The sequence below is a fragment of the Cervus canadensis genome, chromosome 8 (assembly GCF_019320065.1).
Source record: "Cervus canadensis isolate Bull #8, Minnesota chromosome 8, ASM1932006v1, whole genome shotgun sequence".
Lineage (NCBI taxonomy): Eukaryota > Metazoa > Chordata > Mammalia > Artiodactyla > Cervidae > Cervus > Cervus canadensis.
In genome coordinates, this window is record NC_057393.1 from 7,679,154 (window position 1) to 7,704,489 (window position 25,336).

At 57.0% G+C, this 25,336-nt stretch overlaps 1 protein-coding gene across 1 annotated transcript in view; it reads left to right on the forward strand.

Moving 5' to 3' along the window:
• FAM53B (family with sequence similarity 53 member B) overlaps positions 1-25,336 on the forward strand; it is a 112,732-nt gene that overhangs the window by 16,828 nt on the left and 70,568 nt on the right. Inside the window, exon 2 of the mRNA XM_043475160.1 lies at positions 16,742-16,996. Coding sequence (XP_043331095.1) covers positions 16,919-16,996 — 78 coding nt within the window. The 5' untranslated portion in view covers positions 16,742-16,918. The remainder of the gene's footprint in view (positions 1-16,741; positions 16,997-25,336) is intronic.

The following is a 25,336-nucleotide window of genomic DNA, read 5'->3' on the forward strand; positions in this document are numbered from 1 at the left end:
GCGATCCCCTGGCGAAGGGCGTGGCAACCCACTCCAGTATTCTTGCCTGGAGAATCCCATGGACAGAGGAGCCTGGCAGGCTACAGACCATAGGGTTGCCAAGAGTCTGACTCGACTGAAATGAGCTAGCATGCACGCTAGGAGATAGTGAAGGATAGGGGAGCCTGGCATGCTGCAGTCCTTGGAGTCACAGAGTCACAGGACTTAGGGACTGAACGACAACTTTGATGGACCCCATTTCTTTCATCTGCAGAATTGTCCTCCCCTCCTAAGTATCAGGGTTCTAAGGACTAAATAAAGTAGAACATTGGTTTTCAAACTTTGAAGGAGCATCAGACTCACCTGGAGGGCTTGTTAAAGCCCTGATTGCTGGCCTCTGCTCAGAGTGCCTCTGTTTTACTCGGGGTGGGGAGTGAGACTTAGCATTTCTAACAAGTTCCCAGGTGGAGCAACTTGCTGCTGGTTCTGGGACCATGACTTTGAGAACCACGGCACTGGTAACCACGTTGTTGAAGGAGGCTCCAGCGTCCACCCCAGCAAGGGTGTGGTTCCCAGCCAGCGACTCCGATGCCTGCCCTGCTTGCGATTCTGATCCCCTTTTACTTTCTTGCTCTGCAGAGGTACACACAAAGCTTTCCATCTTTAAAAAAAAAAATTTATTGATTTATTTGGCGGCTAGGTCTTAGCTAGTTGTGGTACATGGGATCTTTTGAGTTTTGGTTCCCCAGGTGAGTTTATTTACCCTCTCTCGTCAAGGAAAGGCCACGCTTGGGTTGAGCTCACATCTGCACGGAGATGCTGGGTAACCTTCCTCTTCGTGGGTTGTTCCCTTCACGGTGTGTGTGCTCGGCACCTGCTTCCCACGACTTTGCAGGTATCAGTCTTGAGGCGGAGGCGCCCTTTGACTCAGGTGTCCTGAAATCAGTCCTGTTGTCAGTGGCAGCTGCCCGCCTGCGAAGACGGATTTCATCTCATTTTTGGTTTTCCGTTGTCCCGAGTGAAATCTGAAATCGCTGCCTGTCTCCCATCTTTAGCCTCAGATGGAGTAGCTGGAAGTGATGGCAGGCACCAATCTTGCCTCACTTTGCGGTTTTCCATGCAGTTTTGTTCTGCAAAGGAGTGTCCACTCCCCCCGCCTCCGCTTCCACCCCTCGAAGACCAGGGGGACAATAGAGCAGTCATGGTTTTGAATGAAGCGTTTCTGTGCTGTGTCTGGGGCTCGCTTCTCGCTGCCCCGTCCTCTGCCGTCCCCGGACCCAGTCCCCCCGCAGCTGAAGCACACGGGTCCTTGTGCTTTTGTGCTTTCACAGGCACGCAAACACGTGGTGAGCGCGTGCTCGGCACATGCCTTGATCACATATTTGTGACTCGGGAGTCCGGGACGGTCGTGACATTCTCACGTGGGGCAGGACGTGGCCGCTCCCCCTCCCCCGGGAGCAAGCACAATCGCCGTATTGTCTGTGGGCAGCCGGGCTAGCCGCGTGGGTCGGAGCGGGCTGCCAGCGCGCTGGGAGAGCGGAGTAGCTGTTTCGCCCTGTGTACCTTCCTGCTGCCGTTTTATGGAAGGGGGTGGCATGGGACGCCCTGCCCGGCGGGTGTCCCTCGTGGCTCAGCTGCTGGCCTAGTGTACCCACCCGCCGAGAGCTGGAGGGGTGGGGCCGGGCCAGGGGAGGGGAGGCCAGTGCAGCTGAGGCCGCCCCTGGATGGCGGAGCCCCCACCCTCCAGGGGCTTGAGAGGGCTGCGGGCATCAGCCGTGCCCATTTGGGCAGCATGAGGCGCCTGCTGCCAAAGCGGGGAAGGGCCTCACCTGCCCCCAGCGCCCTGGCGTATTGGATGTGTCACCAGTTGGCTGCTTCTGAGGATGCCCTCGCCCTGTCTCCATGAAGGCCGACTCCTGCCGCCGCCTCTAGGACACCTGCCCAGACCTGGACCTCCCTCTCTGGGGCCACAGCTCACTCATGTCCTGCAGCGTGCGTCTGCCGCGGCACTCGGCCTTGTTGCTGTTGTCCAGTCGCTCAGTCGTGTCTGACTCTTTGCGAACCTGTGGGCTGCAGCACGCCAAGCTTCCTTGTCCTTCACCATCTCCCGGAGCTTGCTCAAACTCGTGTCCATTGAGTCAGTAATGCCATCCAACCATCTCATCCTCTGTCGTCCCCTTCTCCTGCCTTCAATCTTTCCCAGCATCAGGGTCTTTTCCAATGAGTTGGCTCTTGGCATCAGGTGGTCAGAGTATCGGAGCTTTAGCTTCATCATCAGTTCTTCCAATGAATATTCAGGGTTTATTTCCTTTAGGATTGACTGATTTGATTTTGCAGTCCAAGGGACTCTCAGAAGTCTTCTCAAGCACCACAGTTGGAAAGCATCAGTTCTTCCGCGCTTAGCCTTCTTTATGGTCCAACTCTCACAACCATACATGACTGCTGGGGAAAACTGTAGCTTTGACGAGACGGATCTTTGCCAACAAAGGGATGTCTCTGCTCTTCAGTACACAGTCCTAGGCACTGTGTATGGTCATAGCTTTTCTTCCAAGGTGTGCCTTGCGGTATACCTCTGTGAGTGCCGGGTGGTGTGTGAGGGCTTGGCTGGGTCCCTCCGCCTTCCTCTCTCAGCCCCTGGCACGGCCAGCCTGGGCAGCGTGGGACAGGGGATGCGGCTCCTGTTCCAGGAGGAGGAGGCACAGCGCAGGGTGTGCGTAGGACCTGCCTGCTGAATCAGCCCCTCAGAAGCTGCCCTTTGTTCAGGGGCACAGCGTCACGGGCACGTCTGACTTCTCCCCGGCGGTCCTGCCCCTTGGCCCTCCTCTCTCACTGCGCAGGCTGCCGGGCCTCAGGCCTCCAGCTTCTCAGGGGCCGCCGGCATTTGGGGGTGCTGCCTCCCCGCCAGCCCTGAGTGCAGTCAGGTGCTTTCTCCTAAAAGCTGAACTTGGGGAAAAAAAAAGAAAACCACAGGGAAGGACCCTGGGCTGAGGTTTTCCTGGGATTGGGTGTGTGAAGGGCCGCCTGCCAACCTGCTGGCCCGCCCAGGGAGCCTCCTAATGGGTATTTGCAAGTTTCCAGGAGGTGAGTGGTATCAGAGAGAGTGATTTTGTTCCGACCACATGCTCAGCTCCTGCTCTGCTGCCGTGAAACCCAGACAGCTTTGAGCCCGGCCTCTCCGTGGACCAGGAGAACATTGGTGCAATGCTTCAAATTAGTGCCAATAGCCCAATTTTGATAGCTGCAGGGAAACCCCACAATCAAGAGAGGTGTCAGTAGCTTTTGACATCAGGAAAGCCGTACACCCGACTTAACGGAGCAAATGTGTGTTTTTGGTTTAGCAAATGTTTCCCTGAGCAGCTGTCCGTGTGAGGTCCTACGACTCGGGGGACCATAGTGGATTCTCGCCCTCCCGAAGCTCACAGTCCGCGGGGGAGACGGACACGCTGCCTGTTCATTTCATGCTCCTTTGATTCTCCGTCTATGGGGTGGGCCAGGCCTTCCTGGAGGAGGAGACACCTGAACTGAGTCTTAAGAGCCGAGGGTCGTGAGCTCAGTTGGAGGTGGACGAGGCTAAGAGGCGAGCAACCAGAAAGCCCAGCGTGAGCAAAGCTTGGAACATGTGGAACCGTGGGGGGTGTTTGGGTAACTACCGGCAGCTGTGTGTGTGTGTAATTTTTAGGAACAGACAATATATACACTTGGTACAAAATCAGCTGTGGAGAGGAACTCTCCCCTCCTCCATCCCTGTCTCCCTGGTCTGCCTCTCCTTCTCTCTCTGGAAGAGCTTCTGTTGCCTTCTTCTTGTTTATTCTCCCAGAGATATTCCACTGATGTGCAACCATAGGTAAATATATACAGAATTTTGATTTTAAACATTTGTTTTTTTTGCATAGGACATGCCTTCAAAGTTCAAAACATGCAAAATGGTATTCCTTGAAGAGCCTCCTCCCCGCTCTGTTCTCAGCCACCCTGTTCCTCTCCCTGAAGGTCCCTGATATTGTTTCTTTTGCATCCTTCTGTCTTACGATTACATTTAGTTTTGCCCAGATAGGAGCTTGCTGTCTCCACTGTCTTTGCTTTTTCACTTAGCACTAGACTGGAAGATGGTTTCCTCTTGGTACCTATCAAGTCTTTTGAAAAACTGCATATTGACCCTAGCATGGATGTCTGGGCAGCTGTTTATCCTGTCGTTACTGTTAGGCAGTTAAGTTGCTTTCTTTCCTATCTATGCTGAAGATGCATATTTTTTGCACCTGAGCAGGGCTAGTCTGTAGGGCAGATTAATTTGGCGTCTGAGGCTCAAGGGGGAGGCCGCCTTGTTGACAGTAGCGTGGCACAGACGTTTGCCCAAGTTATGTTTTTGCTCTTGTTCCGCTTTGTGGAAGGCAGGTGACTTTTAAATTGGGTTGTGCTGAAAGTTTGGGGGAGAAACTTTTATTCTGTTGGTGCCTCCCGTGTCTGACCCCTCTGAGAAGCGGGACCCACTGTGGGTGTGTGAATGCCACGGACCCTCGGGTGAGGCCACACCAGGGGCCCGCAGAGTGGCTCTGCCAGCCCTGCTGCTGGGGCCTGGGGGGTGTGAATGCCACTCTGGGCATGCGATGGGCTTTGTGCTTCATGAGCATCATTGCTCTAGCGAATGTTCTGTTGATTTATTAATAACTGATGTAAACAAGAATCTGCTCAGGAAGAAAACCTCCCCCTGCCCAGGGGTGAGAGGGGGGAGGCACCAGCATGGCTTTGCAGGCACCCCATAAAAGTTGTGATGCCCAGTTTTGAACTCTGGAAGGCCCAGTTACGTTATCTTGTCTTAGGGGTGAGAGAGGGGAGACCCCAGCGCAGCTTTGCATGCACCCCATAAAAGTTGTGATGCCCAGTTTTGAACGTACCCAGCTATGTTATCATGTCATTTGTCTTTTAAAATGTACTCCGCCTCTTAGTGTATTTTACTTTCTATTTCACTCATGCATCAGTTAATAATATTTACTTCTCTGGACAGAGGGCCTGTGGCTTACATATGTTTTTGTCTTCAACGCCTGTGGACACCAAGCAATCACTGGACAAGGGCTTGTGGAGTGAGTGAGCACAACCCTGTCCCAGCCGGCTTTCCCGGGAGGACCACCTGCTGTTAACCATGCACCCAGCGCACCTGAAACTTGGTTTTGGTGTCCCAACGCTGACCTCTGACCAAGGACCTGTTAAATTCCATCCAGTCTCATCTTGTCCTCTTGCTCGGTCTGACAACTTTTTTTTTTTTTTAAAAAACAAAAGCTTTATTATTGTTATTTATAACTGAGCACGTTGATGATTTACACTCACCTCCCCGGGGCTTCCTCCTGGCCTAGGAGGTGGGCATTGACCCTTCCTGCTCTTGCCCGCTTGGCATCTCCTCCAGAGGAGGCTCCTGAGCAGGGCCAGGCCCCTTCTATGTGGGGTGAAGGCCAGCCCGCCCGCTGGTGGGTGTGGGAGGTGCTCCGAGGCCTGGCTGTGGAGTTTAGCTGCTGACTTAGTGAAATGCACTTCCTGAGGGTCAGACAAGCCTGCACCAAAGCCTTGATCCGCTGGCCCTGATAGGGGACGATGACAGTAATGTGACAATGACAGCAGCCGCTGGCTTGTCTGGGGGTTTTCAGGTACTTTTAAGGGTATGTTGTGGACAAACATGGAACGAACCTGTGTTTCTTCCCGGGCCCGAGCCATTTCTGACAAAGGAGGTGGTCTCCTCACCTCTGGAGGTTGGGTTAAGTCTCTCAGGGCTATTGGAGTTGCCCTTAGAGCTGTCAGGATACCCCGGAGGCCCTGCAAGAGTTCAACAGGGCTTCTCGAATTGGGTTGGCCCTGCCGCTTCCTCTTTAACCCCCTAGAGGGCTGTGCTCAGGAGGCCGGTTGTCACATCCACCCAGGCGCTTAGAGGAAGTGGAGATGGGTTTGCAAATGAGGCGCCCCTCCCTTCCCCTGCCCCACGCCCTGCCGGAAGGTGAAGCAGGAGCCGAGACCAAGGCTCCTTTCCTTTGGTCCCTGAGCCATTCTAAATCGTTCAGAACCGAATCTCTGGGCTCTGCTGTGAGTTCGGACCTCAGCCCTTCTCCCACCTGCTGGAGAGTCTGGTGCCGCCTGTGCCGACCAGCGGCTGTTGTTCACAGGCAGTGGCTCTCTCCGCCTCATGCTGATGTCAGCTTCATCTTGGTGGGGTTGGGCCCGCCCTTCGGAAGCCCCCCCGGGGGGCACCAGAGGCACGGCTTGGAGAAGTGACCGTGAGGTGCCCCGAAGTTCAAGGGTACCTGTCGCGACGATGGACCCGGAAGAGTTTTGTCTTGGCCGCTGCGGGCGTTCTCCAACGTGCGGTGGCGCCTTGCAGCACGAGGGGGAGAGGGGAGGGCGGAAGCCTCGGGGTAGATCGGTTAGCCCGGCTGATTCATTTCTGCACCAGACCCTGTATCACCGGTGGGTTCAGGAGGGTGAGGCCCCTGGTCCTCGAGATGAGGTCAGGGTGTGACCTCTCGAGCGGGCGGCAGATGGGAGACCTGGTTCTCACGTCCCTAGCAGTCCTTTACCGTTGCGTCACCTCCCGTGTTCCGGGGTGACACTTGTGATACCGCGGGGGGCCCCTGAGATCGAGAGGGGCTGCCTCCCAGCTGTGGCCCCAGTGCTGGCTGCTGGGGGGGACTCCATGTGCTCCGCTCGGCAGCCGGAGATTCTGTGAGGGCAGGGCTGGTGTGGCTGGAGCGGGTCAGGACCGCTTCTCCCTGCCCGAGCCACTCCTGGGCCGCGCCAGCTTGGAGGTGTGCTCGCAGCCTGGCTGGGGCGGGTCCTCTGGCCCCCCCCAAAATCCACAAATATTTTGCTGAGGGGGAGACTATTCCTTTGCAGAAGGTAAGAGACCAAGGTGTGAAAACTGGTGAGTGACTTAACTTCCTGTTCTGCCAAGAAACTTCCTTCATCCCCGAACGTTGTTAACGTCACTGAAAAGCACCAGGTGCCCCCGCTGTGCTTAAGGACGGAGCTTGGAAAATGCGCTTGTGCAAACACCCCAGTTTGTACCCGTAGATCCGGAAGGGTGGGGCCAACCCTCACTCCCCAGCCCCAGAACCCAGGCGTCACTGGCCCCTCAGGGAGTATCGGGGTGGCTTCCTGCTCCCCACTCAGCCATGCAGAAGGTCACGGCTCAGGCTTGCGACGGCAGCGAGTGAGAATTCGGCCTTTGCTGTTGTCCGGGTTTCCCGGGACCTTGAACGCTGGAGGTCGGGTCCAAGCAGGATGGGAAAGGCCGGCCAAGGCCCGGCCGCCAGAGCGTGACTGCAGGGCAGGCGTCAGCCCTTCCCGCCTGCCCCCAGCTCACAACGCACCTTCAGCTTCCCTGATCAAGTCACACACTCCCCAGGGCTCCCATTTTCATGATGCGGGGGAGGAAACTGAGTCTCAGAGAGGCCGCGAGACCTGGCTGAACCACACAGCTGGGGCTCACTGGGCAGACACAGAGCCCGCGTGGCCCAGGCTTCCAGGCGAGGGGACCAAGGCCACGGTGGGGAAGTGAGTTGGCAAACGGGCTGGGCTAGAGGCCAGGCCAGAGCCCACGGCGCCCGAGCCCCACCGCCTTCAGGAAGAGGCCACACTGCTTGGGCCACTCTGTTCTTGTTTCATTTTTTTTTCCTTTCTTTCTTTTTTTAACCCCTCCTCTCTTTTGTTTCCTTAATCGTGGTTTGATTACATTCACTGTACTTGTAAATAGGTCTGAGCAAAGAACAGGTCATGGTCGTCTTAGGCTAAGTGGCTTAACATGCAGTAGCTTATCTCGGGGGCTCCGGCTCTGTCTCCCCGTCCTCTGTTCTCTGCCTCACCCTGCTCTGGAGGAGAAGGCGGTGTCTAGTCTGTGCTCCCTCAGTAAGTGCTGGTCCTCCAACCCCTCCCCCGCCCCGCCCAGCCTTCCTTTTCTTCCTTTTGAGTTCGCTCCTCGGACTCTAGTCCATAGGACGCTCTCTTCTCTCTCTCTCTCTGTCTCAGGTTTGGCGGGTTAGAATGACTCCAGCGAGTGCTTATAGGAAACTGGCCTGTCAGTTATTTCTCATGATGAATGAGCTCTTGACAGGTCACGCATGCAGCTGGCTTCAGTTTCAAGAAGCAACTCAGGCTGTCTCGTTCCCATATTCAGATTTGTTTTGGCTCCGGGTCTCAACACTTTCATGTCCCTGAATAATGTTCTTCCTCCCCCTCCTCTTGAAATGCTATTTGCTTAAAACAAAACAAAACAAAAAACAGCAGATCCCTCCAGTACAGTGAGAGTGACTGTGTGAAGTCCCAGGGAATGGAGTCCCAGTTTGGTTCACCAGCTCATTCAACCGAAGCAAGGGTTTTGCTTGCCCTCCATGAAGAGGCCCTCATGAGGGGGCCTGGGCTGCTTTGCTCAGCGCAGGGCACGGGGTGGGTCCCTCTCCCGCTGGGTGGCGTGGTTGCCCATCCTTCCCCCAAGACTGGCCCTTTGGCGGCTTTTGACTACCTGGAGGTCTAGTTCAGGGAATGTTGATCGCCCTAGTTACTGCAGAAAACACCCCCAAGGTCACACCTTACTCTGGGAGGAGGGATCAGAGATGGGGCGAGCATGTTGTCTCTAAGGACAGGAGGTGCTTTATTCTCACAGCTCAGCCCCCAAGAGTCCCGGGCAGCCACGAGTCAGCTGTGTGGTGTGTAGCCAGGCCGTGCTGCCTCTCTGAGCCGAGTTTCCTCACCTGCCACAAGTGGATGGGAGCCCAAGGGACCGTGAGACTCAGTCATGGATTCGAGTATATGGCCACTGCACCTCCCAGCGAGGTGAGCCTGTTCTGTGACCTGGCAGCCAGTTTCCACGCACTGGAGGAGGGCCCCCTCTGTGCGTGAACTGCGCTCACCTGGGAACCTTGGTCCCCGGGGCCCCTCTTCAGGGGCCCCACCGTGCAGACCCTTCTTTCCTTAATTTCCCACTCGAGGGGGCCGACTTCTTACAGATCACAAAGCTTAGCAAAGTAGTACGCGCGTCCCGGGTGCCACGGCCTGCCTGGGACTGAGCCGGGAGTGGAAGCTGGGAGTGATTCTGGACCTTGCGTCCAGCGCTCGTCCCCCAGCGTGTTACTGCCTCCGCGAACACCGATCAGGTTCCTGCTGTCGGAGGCGCTCTGCTAAGACCACAGGAGGCCACAGGCAGGTCCACACCTGGACGAAGCGCCTGGAGGGGAGGGCTCCCCGGAGCAAAATGGACTTGGAGAGAAGGGCAGGGTGGGCCGTGGGAGCCCAGGGAGACGGGGGCCGATGGACTCAGAATCTGATGTAGCAAGGAGCCGGCACCACTCCCCTAGGCCTGGGGGCACCCTGGCTTTCCTCAAAGGCTCTTCACCTCCACCTGGCACCCGGCACTGCGTTTAGGGCAGGGAAGCAGTGCCTGTATGCTTTCACCCCCACCTTCCCGCCTCCCCACTCCCTGCCTCAGTGGGACCCCCAGTGCCAGTTCCAGCGTTAAGTCCAGAAGGTTGAGGTGTGGCCTGGGGCACCTCAGGAAGAGCTTATGGAGAAGGGATGTCTTGCCAATCCAGTGTCTGTGCGTCAGTATCTGGTCCGTTTGAGAAATCAAATATTTGTGGGATAATCATGATAAATGTTAACAGATCTTGGAGTAGAAGCCTGGTGGTTAAGACAGAGATTTTGGAATCCATCAGACGTGCTTGAGTCCTTGTTTCACCCTTCACAGCTGGGTGACCCTGGGCCTCAGCTTGTCTCTCTGTAAAATGGGAAAACAGCAGTGCCCACTCAAAGGGCTGCTCTGAGGACATGGTAAGCCTGGGGGCCTGACTGCTCTGGTGGTTCAGACGATAAAAGATTCCACCTGCAGTGCAGGAGACGTGGGTCTTTCCTGGGTCGGGAAGATCCCCTGGATGCGGGCATGGCAACCCACTCCAGCATTCTTGCCTGGAGAATCCCATGGACAGAGGAGCCTGTGGGCTACAGTCCATGGCGTCGCAAAGAGTCAGACACGACTGAACGATTAACATTTTATTCATGCTCTGTTAAAAGTAGACCCCACGTCACCTGTTAATTTCCACAAACACAGACCAGGAAGCCACTGGGAAGATGGTGGATAAAAGGTTATTTTTTTGCTGTCTGTTCCCTCTGCTGTGGAGTTGCCTTAAATCCGTGATGTTTGGTGCCGAGCATGTCCTTGGTGTTCAAGTATTGACGTAAGAGGTTTCATCTGTCTCTGTTTTTCTGTCAGCGCATTGCAGGTGGTGAAGGCCTCGCTCTTTGATCGGTGATTTTTCAGTAGGACCTGAAGACTTGGGAACCTAGGCCAAGGGAGTTAGTTTAAGCGTTCCACCAGCGTCTGGGAAACACATTCTCTGGGCATGTCCTCTTATTGAAACTGCAGACTCTTTCCAGTATCAGCTCGGTCTGGGAAAGTATAGGCTCTTGATAAAAGTTCCTAGGCAGCTTTTAACTTTTTATCCTTAAACTCAGATGCCTTTGCTACACAAGCCGCAAGCGAAAGGCCTCCCCAGGCAGATTTAATTCCCTTCTCTTGGCAGAGGTGGACCGTGACTGCGACCACAGGATTCAGGCTCTGCTCTCCACCCTTCCAGGAGTTTGTCATGGGATCTGGCAAAAGGCTGCATGGCCCTGAAAGATGCACTTCCTCAAACGTTCATAAATTTGCTTCCAGAGCCTGCCCACAGATTGCTTCTGTCATACCAGCAGCTGAGAAGTCACCAGAGTTGAGAAGTGCACGCAGCCTTCTCCAGGACCTTGCACAATTGCTGTTTCTCTCCCATTTCCTTTGGTTAACGGGAGGGGGAGGGACATGGAGCTGTGAGAGGAACGACTTGCTCAGGCCATCAGGAAAATCACTGTCAGCGGCCAAGGTTATGTTTAGGTTTTGCTCCGAGTCCTGTGTTTGGGGTGGTGAGATATTCTCCTGCTATAAAACTAACTTGTACAAGTAGTAAACACAGGATAAGGATATTAAAAGAAGGAAGCATTTAATTGGGCGAGTTCCAGTGTGGTCAGTTTCTTTTCAAAGGGTAGCTCTTCAAAACGCATTACAGAAGCGTTTGGTAAACTCCTATAATCTTCTGAAGAGTTATATAGAATTTGAGAGTTTACAGAACTTGTGTGTGTGTAGAAAGGAATTTGGTGTGCAGCGGGCAGGGCTCCCACTCCCCAGAAGCTGAGCGTCTCCAACCACAGTGACATCAGACAGCTGGGTTCAGGGGCTTGCGGAGGCACAAAGGCACATCGCAGGTTGCAGAACAAAACCAAGAGAGTTGCTTGTTAGGAAAGGTTTGTGTGACAAAGCCAACTCATCCCCTGTCCATGAAGCATCCTGAGGAGGCAGACCTGGATTCACATCTCGCCATCACCCCTTCTAGGCTGCAGGATCTTGGGCAACTGCCTGATTTATTTTCCCGGAGCCTTGGTCTTCTCATCTGGGAAATGGGAATCCTGTTAGCAGCAACAGCTGTTCGTAGCAATTAGATGAAATGAGACGCGCCCAGCCTGTCGTTGGTGCTCTGGGAGCTGGAGGCGGGAAGCACAGCGGTGAAGGGATAGGTGGAGGAGGATCTGGAGCCAGGGTTCCACGGGGCTGGGTTGAGGCCTCTTGTGGACCCTGGGCAGGGCCACTTGGCGCCCGTTGACCACCCGTGGGTACCCTGGGTGGTGGGCATCGATGTCTGGGGCCTTCTCGGTGCTGCGCTCTGTTATGTGCCTTTGCTTAACCTAACTCTCCCAGCAGCCCGCAGAGCAAAGGTGTTCTGACTTTGGTTTTAAAGGTGAGGAACTGGAGTCAGGTGACCTGGAGGGTGATGGCGAGGCGTGCCCAGTCCCTCAGCACGCGTCCTGTGTAGGCAGTAGCAGCCACGTGGGCCCCTTAACAAAGCTTTTTTTTTTTTTAATATGCCTGTGCAGTGTAACTCACTCTTTGGTGTTTGGTTTTATGAGTTTTGATAAATGCGTCGATGGAGTGGGCTTTTTACATTTGAAAGTGTGACACCAGGAAGGGACTTCCCTGGCTGTCCTGTGGTTGAGGCTTCGCCTTCCAATGCAGGGGTTGAGGATTTGATGCCTGATCGGGGAACAAAGGTCCTACGTGCTTCATGGCCAAAAAACCAAAACAGAAGCAATAACAGAGTCAATAAAGACTTTAAAAAAATGGTCCACATTAAAAAAAAGCCTTTAAAGAAATAAAATTTTGACACAAGAAAGCATTTCTTTTTCTTGCTTCTTTTGTATCTCTACGAGATGATGGATGTCTTCACTAAACTTGTGGTCATCATTTCATGATGTATGTAGGTCAGACCATAATGCTATACATCTGAAGCATACACAGTGCCGTGTATCAATTTATATCAATAAAACTGGAAGGAAACGTTTCTTTTTAAAATTTGAGATCATTGTAAATTCACATGTAGCTGTAAGAAATGGTAGAAAATGCTGTGTATCATTCACTGTTTCCCCCAGCAGTTAACATGTTGCAAAACTGCAGTGCAAATTGCAAACAGGAAGTCAACACGGATGCAGTTGAGATGCGGAACATTTTCATCACCTCGAGGGTCCCCACCTTTTTCATAAGCACATCCTCCTCCCTCTCCCACCCGCCTTCCCAAGCGCCCATCCAGACCACCAGCAGCAACTAAAGCTAGCCTTCCATTCTGTCCCTTTGTCATTTCAAGACTGTTACATAAATAGAGTTGGGCGGTAATTAACCTGTGAGGATTGGGATTGTTCATGAAGCATAATTCCCTGGAGATTCATCCAAGTAGGTATCAATAGTTCGTCCCTTTCCAGTGCAGAGGGGCATGTCTGTTCCGCAGTCTGTTTAGCCAGTCACCCGTTGAAGGACATCTGGGTTGTTTCCTGGTTTTGGCTGTTATGAATAAAGCTGTCATAGGCACTCATGTGCAGGGCTTTGTGTGAACATAAGCTTGCATTTCTCTGGGTTACGTGCCAAGGAGTGCGCTCGCTAGGTTGTATGGGCGTTACTCGATGGGGCTTTGAAGGATGCACTTGGGATGGAGAGGCAGGTCGGGTGGGGCTTTGCTGCAGGCGGGCTCCAGTGGGACGCACAGGCTCGGGAGCTCACCCCTGAGACCCTGGGTGGGTTACTTCACCTGTCTGTAAACTGTTATCAGTTACATCTGTCGTGTAACCGGTGACTATAGAGCACCTGGTACACAGTCAGTGCCCAGTAGAGAGAAGCTGTTCTTGATACGGGCTCAGAGAAGACCGAGCAGGCCAGGGTAGGATCTGTGCCCCACAGATGAGCTCAGCAGGTCTTTCCCTTGTCGCTGGACTCCGGGGCACCTTCTCCTTACCTCGGGTGGAGCTGTGCACCCTGTTGTCCCTCAAAGGTCAAGTTCCTGGCCCCGTTCTCAGACTGGGCTCTGAGTCCCTGGACGGGCGTTGGCATTCCCCAGTGAGCTTGGCCAGGCCCATGCCACGGATCAAAGGAATCCCAGGGAATTCCACATGGTGCCAGGCTCTGCCGGTCTGGATTTGCCTCACAGGGTCTGAGAATGTGCCCAGATTATTTCAAAAGTTGCTACGATTCAGCCTGGTTCCAGAAACGTGTGAAGCTCTTGGTGTAGTCAAGACACCCTGCTAGGTGTTGCAAAGGATTCAAGAAAGCAAACAAAACGACTGTTTCAACAGATCAACCACGTCAACTCCCAACTCCTTGGGGACCCTCCCCTGGCTGCAAGATGGAGCCTGGCATCAGCACCTTTGGCCTGGTGTGACTCTTGTCTTTCCAGCCCCTTGTCCCACTGCTGCCCTTCTCCACGGACCCTGTGTGCCCGCCACCAGTAGGCTCACGGCCCCCGCCCCCACCACATGCAGGCCAGGCTGCCGGGCTTCCGTCATGCTTCCTCTTCCCAGTTGCCTCCTCCCTTCCTCTTGAAGTCTTACCTATTTTCTTTTTCATCAAGAAGGTGTTAATATGCTTACATGTTCTGGATGAAATACACAAACAGCACATGCGTGTGCATGTGTGAGGCTATACACTCAAAGAGCGCCTTCTCCCCCTCCAGGACCACGTGGTTATGGGACCACACTGTACTCTTCTCCTTGCCGTTTTCGTTTACAGTGAATCTTGGAGAGAGTGTCATGTCGGCACCACTAGAATCACCTCATTAAAACTGCGGTGCCGGTGACGTGGTGGTATTCGTTTACATAGCGGCCCTGTGATTTCTCTCACCGGCCGCCTGCTGGTGGCCGTCTGGGTTGTCCCCACTCCCGGGCTCTTCCAGCTGTGCTGTCATTGGCCCCTGTGCAGAGGGGTCTGTTTATGACTCAGCCCTGCCCCCTCCGCTCCCCGCTTCCTCCTGTCTGCCTCTGGTATAGCTGTGCTGCCTGTCTTCCCAGTACTGTCTTTCCGCGACTCCTCTGAGGACAGGGCTTGTGCAGGACCTTTTTCAGCCTTCCAGCGCCTGCTGTGTTTACTGACTGCCCTAGTTTCCAGGAATACACGGTCCTCTGGTATTCACCGATCTTGCTGCCTCTGTACTCCAGCCTTCTGTAGGGGCTCTGCTGGGAGCAGAGACACGAGAGCCAAGCCACCTGCACCACCACCTCTGTCCAGCTTTGTGCTTGGTACATAGTAGCGGCATCAGACGGGGTCGCTTGTTTCCATGGTGATAAGACTTCCACAGCATCTTTCTTACTGTTTTCACCACAGGGATCGACCATCATATAGCCAGTCCCCTCTAGATGGAACATTAGCTTTGAAAAGTTTTAGCTGTAAAATTCTGCCTTTAAAAATTATTTTTTTGAGAGGACAGATGCTTGGGTGTCCATTGCTGAGAAGAGATCAGGACTCACGGGCTCCCCCATGAAACTAGTGGCTGTGGCTACTGTTGATTGAGCAGTTCTTCAGACGAGCTAGGGCTTCTCACCATGCAAACGGCTTGAGTTCGCATTTTCTCATGGTGCAGCCGTCTTCTGAGGCAAGCTCTGGTGGCAGTCTTCTATGGCGAGAGGAAATCGAGGTTCAGAAAGGAAGTAACTTGGCAAAGGGCACTCAGCACATTTTAAGAGGTGGGATTCCGGGCTCAGGTGTGCTCGGCTCAGGACTTGAGCTTATAACCAGTGAACCCTCCTGCCTTGCTAGGAAGAAGGGCCTGGGGAGGGCGGGTCACCCTGGGCCTGGGGCGATGGTTGGCGGCCCCAGAGCTGAACTGAGGTTGCACCTGGAGATGGCGGGTCTCTGACTCCGAGCTACACAAAGGGTCCCTTTGACGGGGGGTGGGTCCAGGGCACCCTCTGGGTGCTCTCCTGCACACATCTCCCCCCCGCCCCTGCTCCCAAGCCAAGTGTCCCGGGGTCTGGCGGGCATTCCTGGCTCGGCTTCCTGGCCAGACTCGGAGGAGTGATCTGAAATTCTTTGCTGGGCCAGATGATACTTGGTCAGAATGTGTGTCACTTCTAGATGGATGTGGCTTTGAAACAGGTCTCCCAGTGTGACCTGGGGACCCCGCCGGGCCTCCCTCTGGAACAGTCAACCCTTTGAAAATGTATTGATTTCCCCCCTCCCCTTCCCTGCGTTTGCACTGTGGATGAACCTTGTTTTCGAAGAACAGTAGAAGGTAATTTTCCCGTGCTTGCCAGCTGGCCCGTAATTGAGCAATTTCAATAACACCCACTGTAAAGTCTAATCGAAGTAAACAGGAAAATATGATTTACGATCTGGACAGCAAGTAAATACCAGGGTGCAATTAATTTTTACACAGAGCAGCAGATTCTAAAACATTTTCCTGCGCTGACCAGTTTGTTTTTAATTATAGATTAGGAGCTGCTTTTTATGTATTTATTTTATGATTTTTATTGGGTTTTTTTTTTTTTTTTTTACTTTTTGATGGTAATCTCTTTTTGCTTTGATGGTGATGGTTCCATGGATCTCTGTGACTTTCTCTGAAGGTATAATCTTCAGAGGGGTGGGATGGAGACAGGATCAGAGGAATTAATTTGTAAGGAGTGATTCTCCCAATGTGGCTGCAGGCTGCACCCTTTGAGTGTTTGCTTGGTGGGCGATGACACTGAGTCGGGGAGATATTCTGGGCTGTGTAGAATGGTGATGAGAGAGGGTCCCGCACTGCTGGGAGCTCAGAGGGGTGTGTGCAGACCTTCCCCCGCCCCCCATCCAGGGCTGTGGCGTGTTCTGGCTCATTCTGTGGAAGGAGACAGGTACGGGGGCTCCTGTGCTGCCCACGTGTCACTGTGGGAACGTGATGCTTCCAAGGACGGGAAGCACGTGCCCTCGTAGTTCTTCCAGTAGCTTCTGTCCAGACCTGGTTGGAAAACAGGAGTCACTGCTGGCTGCCCAAGGGCCAGCGGCATGGGCTTTGACTGTGGGCTGGGTGTGCATCTGACATCAGCCAACCTCGGGCTGTCTGTAGGGCCAGCTCCGCCTAGGAGGTCACAGGGCTTGAGCACACTTTAGGGGTGCAGCCCTGTGACCAGCCAGACCCCGAGATCTGTCTTAAAAAGGTGCCACGGCTGAGCTGAGAGTCACTGCTGTGCCCACCAGGGTGTTGGCTTTAGGGACGCTCCAGGGCTGGCATGGGGACTCCCAGGAAGCTGATTCTGGCCTTCGTGTCCCTCCACCGACCCCCCCAGAAAGCATCTCAGTTCAGTGGTGAGGCGGTTCCATTCCCCAGCAGGGTCCCCACCTGGAGGAGAGGGGCTGTGTTTCTTGGGCCCCCCGTCTAACGTGGTCCTGAGTCTCTCTGCCTTTCTTTTATCTTCCCAGAGAGCTGACCTCACTCTGCTGTTTCCTGGAGGAGCCCCACCCCGATGGGGAGCAGCCTCTGCTGACGTCATTGCCCGGGAGATGCCCTAGGAGGTCGCCTCTGCCCCCCTCCGTCTGCCCACCTGAAGATGGCTCGTGCCCACCCTGGGCTGGTGCCCAGCGCCTGAGGTCCTTACCATGGTGATGATCCTGAGTCAAAGCCTCGACAAGCAGGGAGCCGACCCCGTGGCCTGCAGGACCTTCAACCCTGAGCCGGTAAGGACCTGGTAGCCCCGTTTGGAGGCCCGCTGTCCCGGTGGGGCTGTGGACTGAGCAAGCAGGCTTAGCAGACTGAGTCCAGAGGGCCCACAAGCAGAGCTCTGGGAGATGTGGCCACCAGGGCGGCAGGGTCGGGTCACCCAGAGCCCAGCTTTGTCCTCACCAGCAGTAAGTATCTGGCCCAGGTGGAGTCCTCCGGCGAGTGGTGAGGGAGGCCATCCCCCTCCCCCCCGCCGGTGAATAGTACCAAGCAGGGCTTTGCCGCCCCTGCCAGGCCAAGACCCACATCCCTCCTGGTCTCCACCCGCTAAGGTAGGTGGTTTCCAGCAGGTGGGGGGTGGTACCAGGATCAGGCCAGACCTTCAAAGGGCAGTCGGAGTAAGAGCTGCCATCTCAGAGATGTCAGGAGTGGGAGCTGGTGGAGAAGGAGGGTGTGGCCTGGGGGCCCGGGTGGTGGGCCCAGTGCTGGCCGCCCTGCACAATGACCAAGAGAGTGGATGAGCTGGAGCAGAGAGGCAGGGAGCCCGGCCTTCTTAGACCAGGAGCAGCACGGCCTCCTGGGCCTCTTTCCAGCCCTGCTTTCTCAGAAGCGGGTGGGCTGCACCGTGCCGAGGAAGCAGGAAGCAGTCCCACTCCGGCATGAACACTCTTGCAGTGGTGGGCTTTGTAGGTGGTCCGTCCCCAGGCCTCTCTGCCGCTTCTGTGCGCAGGGCTTGGGGGCACCCCTCCTGGCGCCTTCACAGCCCCCTGTGAGACCCCGTGTTAATGCCTCTCGTGGCCATCCTCCCCCGTTACGTCCCCAGCACCCACTTCGAGAGTGGGCAGGTGGGTCTCAGGTCCTTGTGGCAGCTTGTGAAAGCCACCAAGACCCTCATCTACCCCGCAGGGCTTCACTGGGCACCTCGGGCTGGAGGAACTCCGCAGGATGAGCCGGTGTCCATCCGTCACCCCTGCCTTTTCCAGTTTGCTTTGAGCATGTCTCTCCATAGACTCGCTCCCATCATTCCCGCCACTTTGCCTCTGGTCCCGCCTGCGTCCTCTCTTGCCTGGACTCTCATGGGAGCTGGCCCCTGCTTCTGGCTCCTGCAGCCTCTTCTCCAGCAGCAGCAGCTGCAGGAGATGCAGGTCAGAGCGGCCCTCCTCCGCTCGGACCGAGCCTTCCACCAGCTTCCCTCCTCTCAGGCCGAGCAACACGCCAGACCCCCACTTGGATGGATGGGGGCTGGAGTACCCTGGCCCCTGTGACCCCTGGGTGCTCTCCACCACTTTCCCCCCCTCAGTCTGCACACGCCTCTCTGGCCTACGTGCCTTGGGGCCCGTGTGCTTCTTCCGTGGCCTGGAACACCCCCCCGAGCAGGGCTTCTTCCCTTCTTCCCGCCTTTTCTTGGGCCACTGCTCCCCTCCCTTCCCACGTGGCCTATGTCCCCTTTCCCAGGGCTTTTCCCTTCCTGGGCACCACCCATCTTCTTCACGTTTTGCTCTTGTTCACTGAGTTGACTCCTGCCCCAGAATGCGAGCTTCCCCAGGCAAGGACTTGTGTCTCTTTGGCTCCTTGCCGACCACCCCAGTGCCGGGACCTGGGCACGGTCGGTGGTCGGTGCTCCGGGGACCTTGGCGGATGGAGGGGACGTGGGTTCCTGCAGCCAGGTTCTCAACTTGGCTTCGTTGAGCCCCTTCTCCGGTACTCAGCTTCCTAGCTCGGGGGGTGCAGGTATGCGTTGCTCCGTGTTCTGCTCTGGGTGCGTGTTTTCCTGGTGAAATGAAAGCACCGCGCGTGGAGTAGCTGTAACCAAGATGAGACGGCTCTCAGGATGCAGGCCTCCTCGGGGTCCCAGGGGACCCCCCGTTTCCACCCCCCCCCCATTCTGGTTCCAGCTGTGCTGTTGCTTCCGTCGCCGCTGAACTTGGTTCCATCTGGAGGTGGGCCGGCCTGGGCTTGGCTGTGGAGCGGGTTCCGGGGCCCATGGGCCTGTGGTCAGCTGGGCCGCTCTTCCAAGAGACAGGGCCCGAGCCCCTGCCAAGGAGGAGGCCGGCCTCCCAGCCCTGGGCTGGGGAAGGAAAAAAAAATTCTTCTCAGAAAAAGAAAAAGGAGCGACGAGCCAAGGGGAGCAAACGGCCACTGAAGGGGGCCCGGCAGTCGCTTTCGGAGAGGGGCCGCTCGTGTGTCAGCCTGTGGGCGCGTCACGGGCCTGCCAGGTTCTGCCCTCACGGTGGGGTGGAGGCACAGTGAAGGCGAGGGGACCAGGGCCTGGTCTGTGCGGGGCGCCCGCTGAGGTGCCCTGCTGCGGGGTGGGGGCTTGTCTGGCCTCCACCTCCCCGACCGACAGGGAAACAGGGGGCCCAGGGGCAGCAGGCGAGCAGGACACAGGCTTCAGGTGCAGGCCCCGTCCACCACCAAGGCCTGCACACCTCCCCTCTATCCGACCCCTGAGCTGCCACTGGCCTGGACTTCCTTGGGAAGAAGCACGGGCCATAAATAACCAAAGAAAGAGCCCCCCAGATAAGACCAGCCGAGTGATGACAGCCTCAGAACGTGAGATCAACTGATCAGAATCCGCTCTGCACAGCCTGCCAGGGCGAGAGGAAGATGGGGGGTTTTAGCTTCGACTTCCTAAACAGGTCTCATCATCCTCGGGTAAATACCATCAAGATAAGGACAGGAAAGAGGGAAAAGCTTTCCTCTTTTGTTTTCTAATCAGACTAAGAAGATATCAGAAGTTGCGGTTTCAGATTAAAAAAAAAAAAAAAGGAATCGTGAATCAGCCCCAGGCAGCTTCAGAATTAGAGAAGGGAGAGGCCCTGCAGTGAGGTCAGAGCCTAAAAAAATAGCTGCAGGTGAACGTTGCCTGGGGACTTGGAGACAGTGGGAGAGGAGAGGCTTGGGCGCCACCCCCCACCCCCACCCCCACAACCAGGCCCCGGCCTGCTTGCTTAGAGGGTCCCCGACATGGTTTCCTGGTTCTCCTTTTTTCTCAAAACTAAAATACTGGTGACAACCTGACCGCCCTACTCCCCAGGGAGGTGGGAAGACAGAAGACGGACTGAGAGTCACAGTCTCGCCTATCCTCCACCCCCCCGGGGCTGGGGGGCGGTGCAATGACTAGGTTCCCCTTTCCCCCACTCCGCCCGGTTGCCTTCCTTTCCCCCGTGAGTGGCCCTTCCTCCGAGTGTGCTAACATTAGCTGCTGCCGCTGGAAGGCCGCCCAGACATCTGACCTCGGGGCCGACGTTCCCCGAGCTCCTTCCCGCCCGCCCACGCTCCGGCCGAGGGCCTGTGGTCCCTCCTCCCCGGGCAAGCCTCCCGGCCCCCTTCTCGAGTTTGGAGACCAGAGGGAACTTGGGGTGCCCTGCTCCCAGGAGGATGGGGCCGTGGAGCAGTGGGGTTGTGGGGGGACAGAGGCTAGAAGGGGGCTCCAGGCCACCTCACTTTCCTCAGCCTGGAGGTATTTCTGGCCACAAGAGACACTTGATGTTTTTGGAGCAGGTCCTTGCTTCCACGCTGGTCAGATTAGGACTCCGAGGGCCTTGCCCAGCAGGAAAGTTCAGGGGCCACGTCAGCTTCCTCAGGCACCCAGGCTCTTCCCCCGTCCTGTTCACCTGGAGTCGGCATCAGGCCCAGACGGGGCTCCAGCCAGGATCCCAGGCCGGAATCCTGAAATGCGCGGAGCCTGAGGTGGTCCTAATCCGCACCCCCACCGTCCTGGGCAGCAGCGACCACCCCCACCCCACCATGGCTGACCTGCAGCCTGGGAAGCCGGAGCACCCACCCTGTGTCCATCAGCCTCCACCCCAGGGTGCCTCTCCCTTCTCAGCTTCTCTTTTCTCCTCGGCCTGGCTCAGCCTCCTGCTTTCCGCAGCCCAAGGTCTCACCCTGTTCCCTTCTGGAGGCCGGAGCGCCGCCCTTGTCCCCCCGCCCCAGGCGCGTGAGCGTGGCCTGTCTGCGTCGCCCCAAGGCGGCATCAGCAGAAGGAAGAGTGATGTCATTGCCCTAGTCAGTAGTCTGCAGAAGGAAGCCACGGAGACGCGTGGTGATGGCCAGAGAGGAGCTCGGCCGCTTGCTGAGCTGGCTCCTCATTAAGTGATGACCTGAATTGTGTCTTATTTAAGTCAGGGCTTCTCAGTCAGACAGGTGGCCCCTGGAGCCTCCGTTCGGTCTCCAGCTTCTGTCTTTCCTCTGGAAGATGTAGTTCCAAGCCTTCTTTGCTGATGCAAGGAATCTCCCAGACCCCAGGCTGTGCCCTGATCAGGGGGTGCTCAGGAACAAAGGGTTTGGAGTGGCAGGAACAGCCCCGGAAACAGCACTCGTCCTCCTGTGGACACAGCCAGGGCCCGAGCGTGCACTTGTGTGCGAACCCTGGGTGTCTTGTGAAACCTCAGATGGTGAGCACTTCTCACCCCGCCTCCCCCTGCCCCGGGGGTCTGTTGGGCCTCACCACATCATTGTCCACAGAGCAATGGGCTCATCAGCCTTCGCACAGCGGGTGCAGAGGGCTTCTAGGGGTCGGAGGGGCTCGCTGCAGAACAGCACCAAGCAGTGGGGAATAGACCAGCCCTGGACAACCTGGAGTCCAGGGGGAAGCCTCGGTGCTGGGCCAGGGAGCGTGCTTGGTGTGTGCACGGGGCCCTGGGAAGCGGTGGGTTATGTGATGTCCTGGCCTGCCCACCCAGCCTTGTCAGGGCTCAGAAAGCGAGTTGGGGGCCCTGATTTTTTTTTTCTTTCTTTTTTTCTTTACCCTGACAGGAGGCAGAAGCCCCAGGGGGGAGGTAGTTAGCTCATGACTCTTTCAGCTCTTTTCTGATCTTAAAATTGCCAGCATCCTGTTAGTCAACATTTCTCTACTGCTACTTTGATGGGGTTTGTCTCCACACACAAACCAGTTTGAAACGTGCATCACGCAGAGGATGAAGGAAAAGAAAGAGAGAAAAGCTGCATTTTAGGTGGGATGGGAGGGCAGGGAAACTCCATTGCCCTCTACGTATTTTGGGCAGTTTCCTTGTATCTTTTTAGTGAAGCAGGTTTCACTGACAAAGTACGCTTCCTCATGGTACTGGAAGCCTCTGCCCAAACACCGCTTTGAGCGGTTGCGTGATATCCCTTCAAGTGGCCAAGCCTACTTCCCCCATTAGCCTTCTTGAAGTCCCCCATGAAATTGGCCAGGGTTCCTCGGATGCAAGCAGCTGGGGCCACCTCCCACTGATACACACACCAGAAGAGAATCCACTGGCACGATCGAGAGAAACATGGGAGAAGAACTGGTGACTGAAGTCCCCGACAAGGGCAAGGACAGGCCAGCTGGGAGGATTGTGGAGGCGGGCGGGGGGCTCCCCACCTGGCCCAGCACCCCTTCGGTCCAGGGGTCAGAGCCCCGGAGCAGGCATATCTGGTCAGCCAGGCCCACCCTGTGCGGTGCAGGGGGGTGGGGTGGGGGTGACATCCCACCAAGTCACTGCCCAGTGGGGAGGGGAGGAGCCCCAGTGCAAAATTGGGGTGCTGTTAGTGGAAAGAAGGGCGTGCACCCCCTGCCATGCCGTTTCACACTCAGCATGGTGGGGAGCGGTGGTGGGGGTTGTCCCCGGATGGGACCCAGAGAAGGTGTCCCTTCTTGTCAGCTCTCCGTGCAAGCGGTGGCCGATCCCCCTGAACCCCGGGCACAGAGTCAGAGGCTGTGTGTGTGTGTGGGGGAGCCAGGCGGCCCAGGGTGGGGGGATTGCCCCCGACTTTATCCAGCTGATGCTGTCCCTCCCCCTCCCCCGCCGAGTTGCAGCTTGGCAGGAGGCCAGTGATTTGGGAGGGCAGTGGGTTGCATCCAGGGAGAGTCTGTTTCCGTCGGCCCTGCGTTCACCAAGCATGTGGCAGCAAGGGCAGGCTAGGGCTGACCGCAGGCTGCAGTGGCGGGGTGGCAGAGAAGTCCCGGGGCGCCCACTCCGGGCGGGGGATGCCGTGGACCAGACCGCAGCCTCAGGGAGGCTCGATCTGAGGGGCGAGTGGAGTCTGAGCCCAGAAACAAAGCAAACTGATGCGTCCGGGGTGGAGGCGGGCAGCTTTCAGCAAGGTCCCGTGGAGAAGAGCGCGGGTGGGCCGGGCGCCTTTCGGCCGGGGAAGGCCGCCAGGGAGGCCACGTGACAGGAACCAGCCGCACAGCCAAAGGCCCGGGGCGGCAGCGAACCGGACTGTCCCCGAGCGGCGTGAGTGAGGCCGGGGTGGACGCGGGCTTGGCTCACGGGCATCTGGTGGGCGGCGGGGAGAGGGACACAGCCGGATTTTATCCAGGTTGTTGTGAGCGGGGCGGCCACATGGGCTGGGCTCCCTGGGTCTGTGTGGAGGATGGATGCTGCAGGATGAGCCCAGGGCTGGGTCAGGGGCTCATCTGGTTCCCTTGGTGGACGACAGTGGGGCTTGAGCCCGGCGGCATGGGGAGCCAGAAGCAGTCATATCACTAGTGTGTGCGCCCCCCTGACCCGGCGAGCAGGTCCTCGCTGGGTGAGTGAATGAATGAATGAATTTCAAGGGCCAGGGGTGCCCTGTGTGCTAACCCAGTGGCGCCTCTCTGGTGCCTGCTCGCAGCCACATTCCCTGGGGAGGGGACCCAGGTGCCCCTCTGCCTGAAACACGCCTGCTGAGTGAGAGGCCGGTGAGTGGGCAGGGCACCCCTGACGGTCCGCAGTCAGGGTGCCTCCTGCCGCATCTGCAAACCCGGGCCCCTGGTGGCCCCGGCGTGTGCCAGGGCGGTGACACACGGCTCCCGCCTCCTCGCGCCGCCCAGCTCTCTGTGGCCCGCCCTGCTTCGGGTTTCTGTGGGCCTCCAGCCTGCGTTAGGGCCCCATCCCTGCCCTGCATGGGGGTGCGCTGAGGTGGGTGGGACCGTGGTTCCCCTTGGGCGTTGGCTCCGTGCTCCTAGGGCTCCTGCCGCGTCGGGGCCTCAGGCAGGCCAGCTTCTCTCTCCCCCGAACCTTCCCCGGGCGCAGGGCCTGCCTGGCTTCCACAGGTCGCGCTGCCTGGAAGCAGGGCTCTGAACGTCTGTCACCCACTTTCTGTTCAGTGACTCCAGGGTGAGCCGGGCGGGAGGCAGAGGCAGCCCATTTTTAACTTTTCCCAGGTATTTCCCCGGAGGGCTGTTGATGGGGTGGACCCTGCGGAGGGAGACCTATCCTGAAAACATAAGGATTGTCTTTAATCCAAGGTGGGGGACTGGAGGAGGACAGCCCAGCCTCCCTTTGCGCCACCCCCCCCACCCCATAAGTTCCTTCAGTACCATCTCTGTTTCCCCTAGGAAGCCCACCCTGACCTCCGGCTCCCAGCACCCGTGGCCTGGCCTGGCTGCCTCCAGTCCCGCTCTCTGTCTGGACTGGTTGTGTGATCTCTAGAAAAACGTGAGCTTCCCTGGGGCCAAGGCCGCGTTCTTCACCTCTGTGTTCCAGGCTGGTCAGGATGGATGGACCCTTAAGAACCTGATCAGCAAACACATTGCTGACCGAGGGCAAAGGTCCCCGACTCGGGCAAGCTGAGGACAGGGGTGGGGAGCCTCTGCCAGACACCCGCTCCCCTCTTATCTGGGGGGGCCAGGTGTTCCTCAGCGGCCGCACCCTCCCCGTCCAGGCGTGTAAAGAGCCAGGGCCTGCGTTTCCTGCCCACCCCCCCCAACTCCTGGGACCAACAGCCAGGCACGCATCCCTGTTGCTTGGGGCTCCGCTCAGAAGTGAGAGCCCCCTGTGACCGCTGACCCCTCCGGAGCCGAGAGCTGCTTTCACCGTCGTGCGCTCCACCCCAGCACAAGCCTGCATGTGACTCATCGCCGGTACCTGTTTGTTGAGCGAGTGGATGAATGAATGAGTGAAGGGAGGGATGAGTGAGACCCTGCTTCCTGGGGCCCCGACGGGCGTGGGCGGTCTCCTCCTTGGAGGTCAGAACCAGACTCTCGACCTGGGCCTCGGCTAGTGCACGAGGCCCCAGAACATTCCAGGCTCAGGTTACCACGGCGCCGTGGAGCGAGTGCCTGGATGCGGGGTTCTTCTGGGCGCCTCCACCCCGGCCTTTCACCCCGTGACCACAGTGAGGCGAGGTGTGGGGTGAGAGGGGAGGTGTGCAGTGTTTACAGGGGACAGGGAAACCCTTGTGGAAATGTGGCGCCAGGGAGTTCAGAAGCCAGCGCTGTGTGTTGAGACCAGACCCAACCCGAGTTTCTGTTTCAGTTCTCAAGGGTGTCTGGGGTGGGAGGGGGCCCTCCTGGCTGCAAAACAGCTTCCGAGCCAGGGCCACCCTCTCGAGCTTCTTCACAGAGATGGGAGAGCCATTCTCCTTGTGTCCAGGAGGGAGGGCTGGGGGAGGGGGGCGGGCAG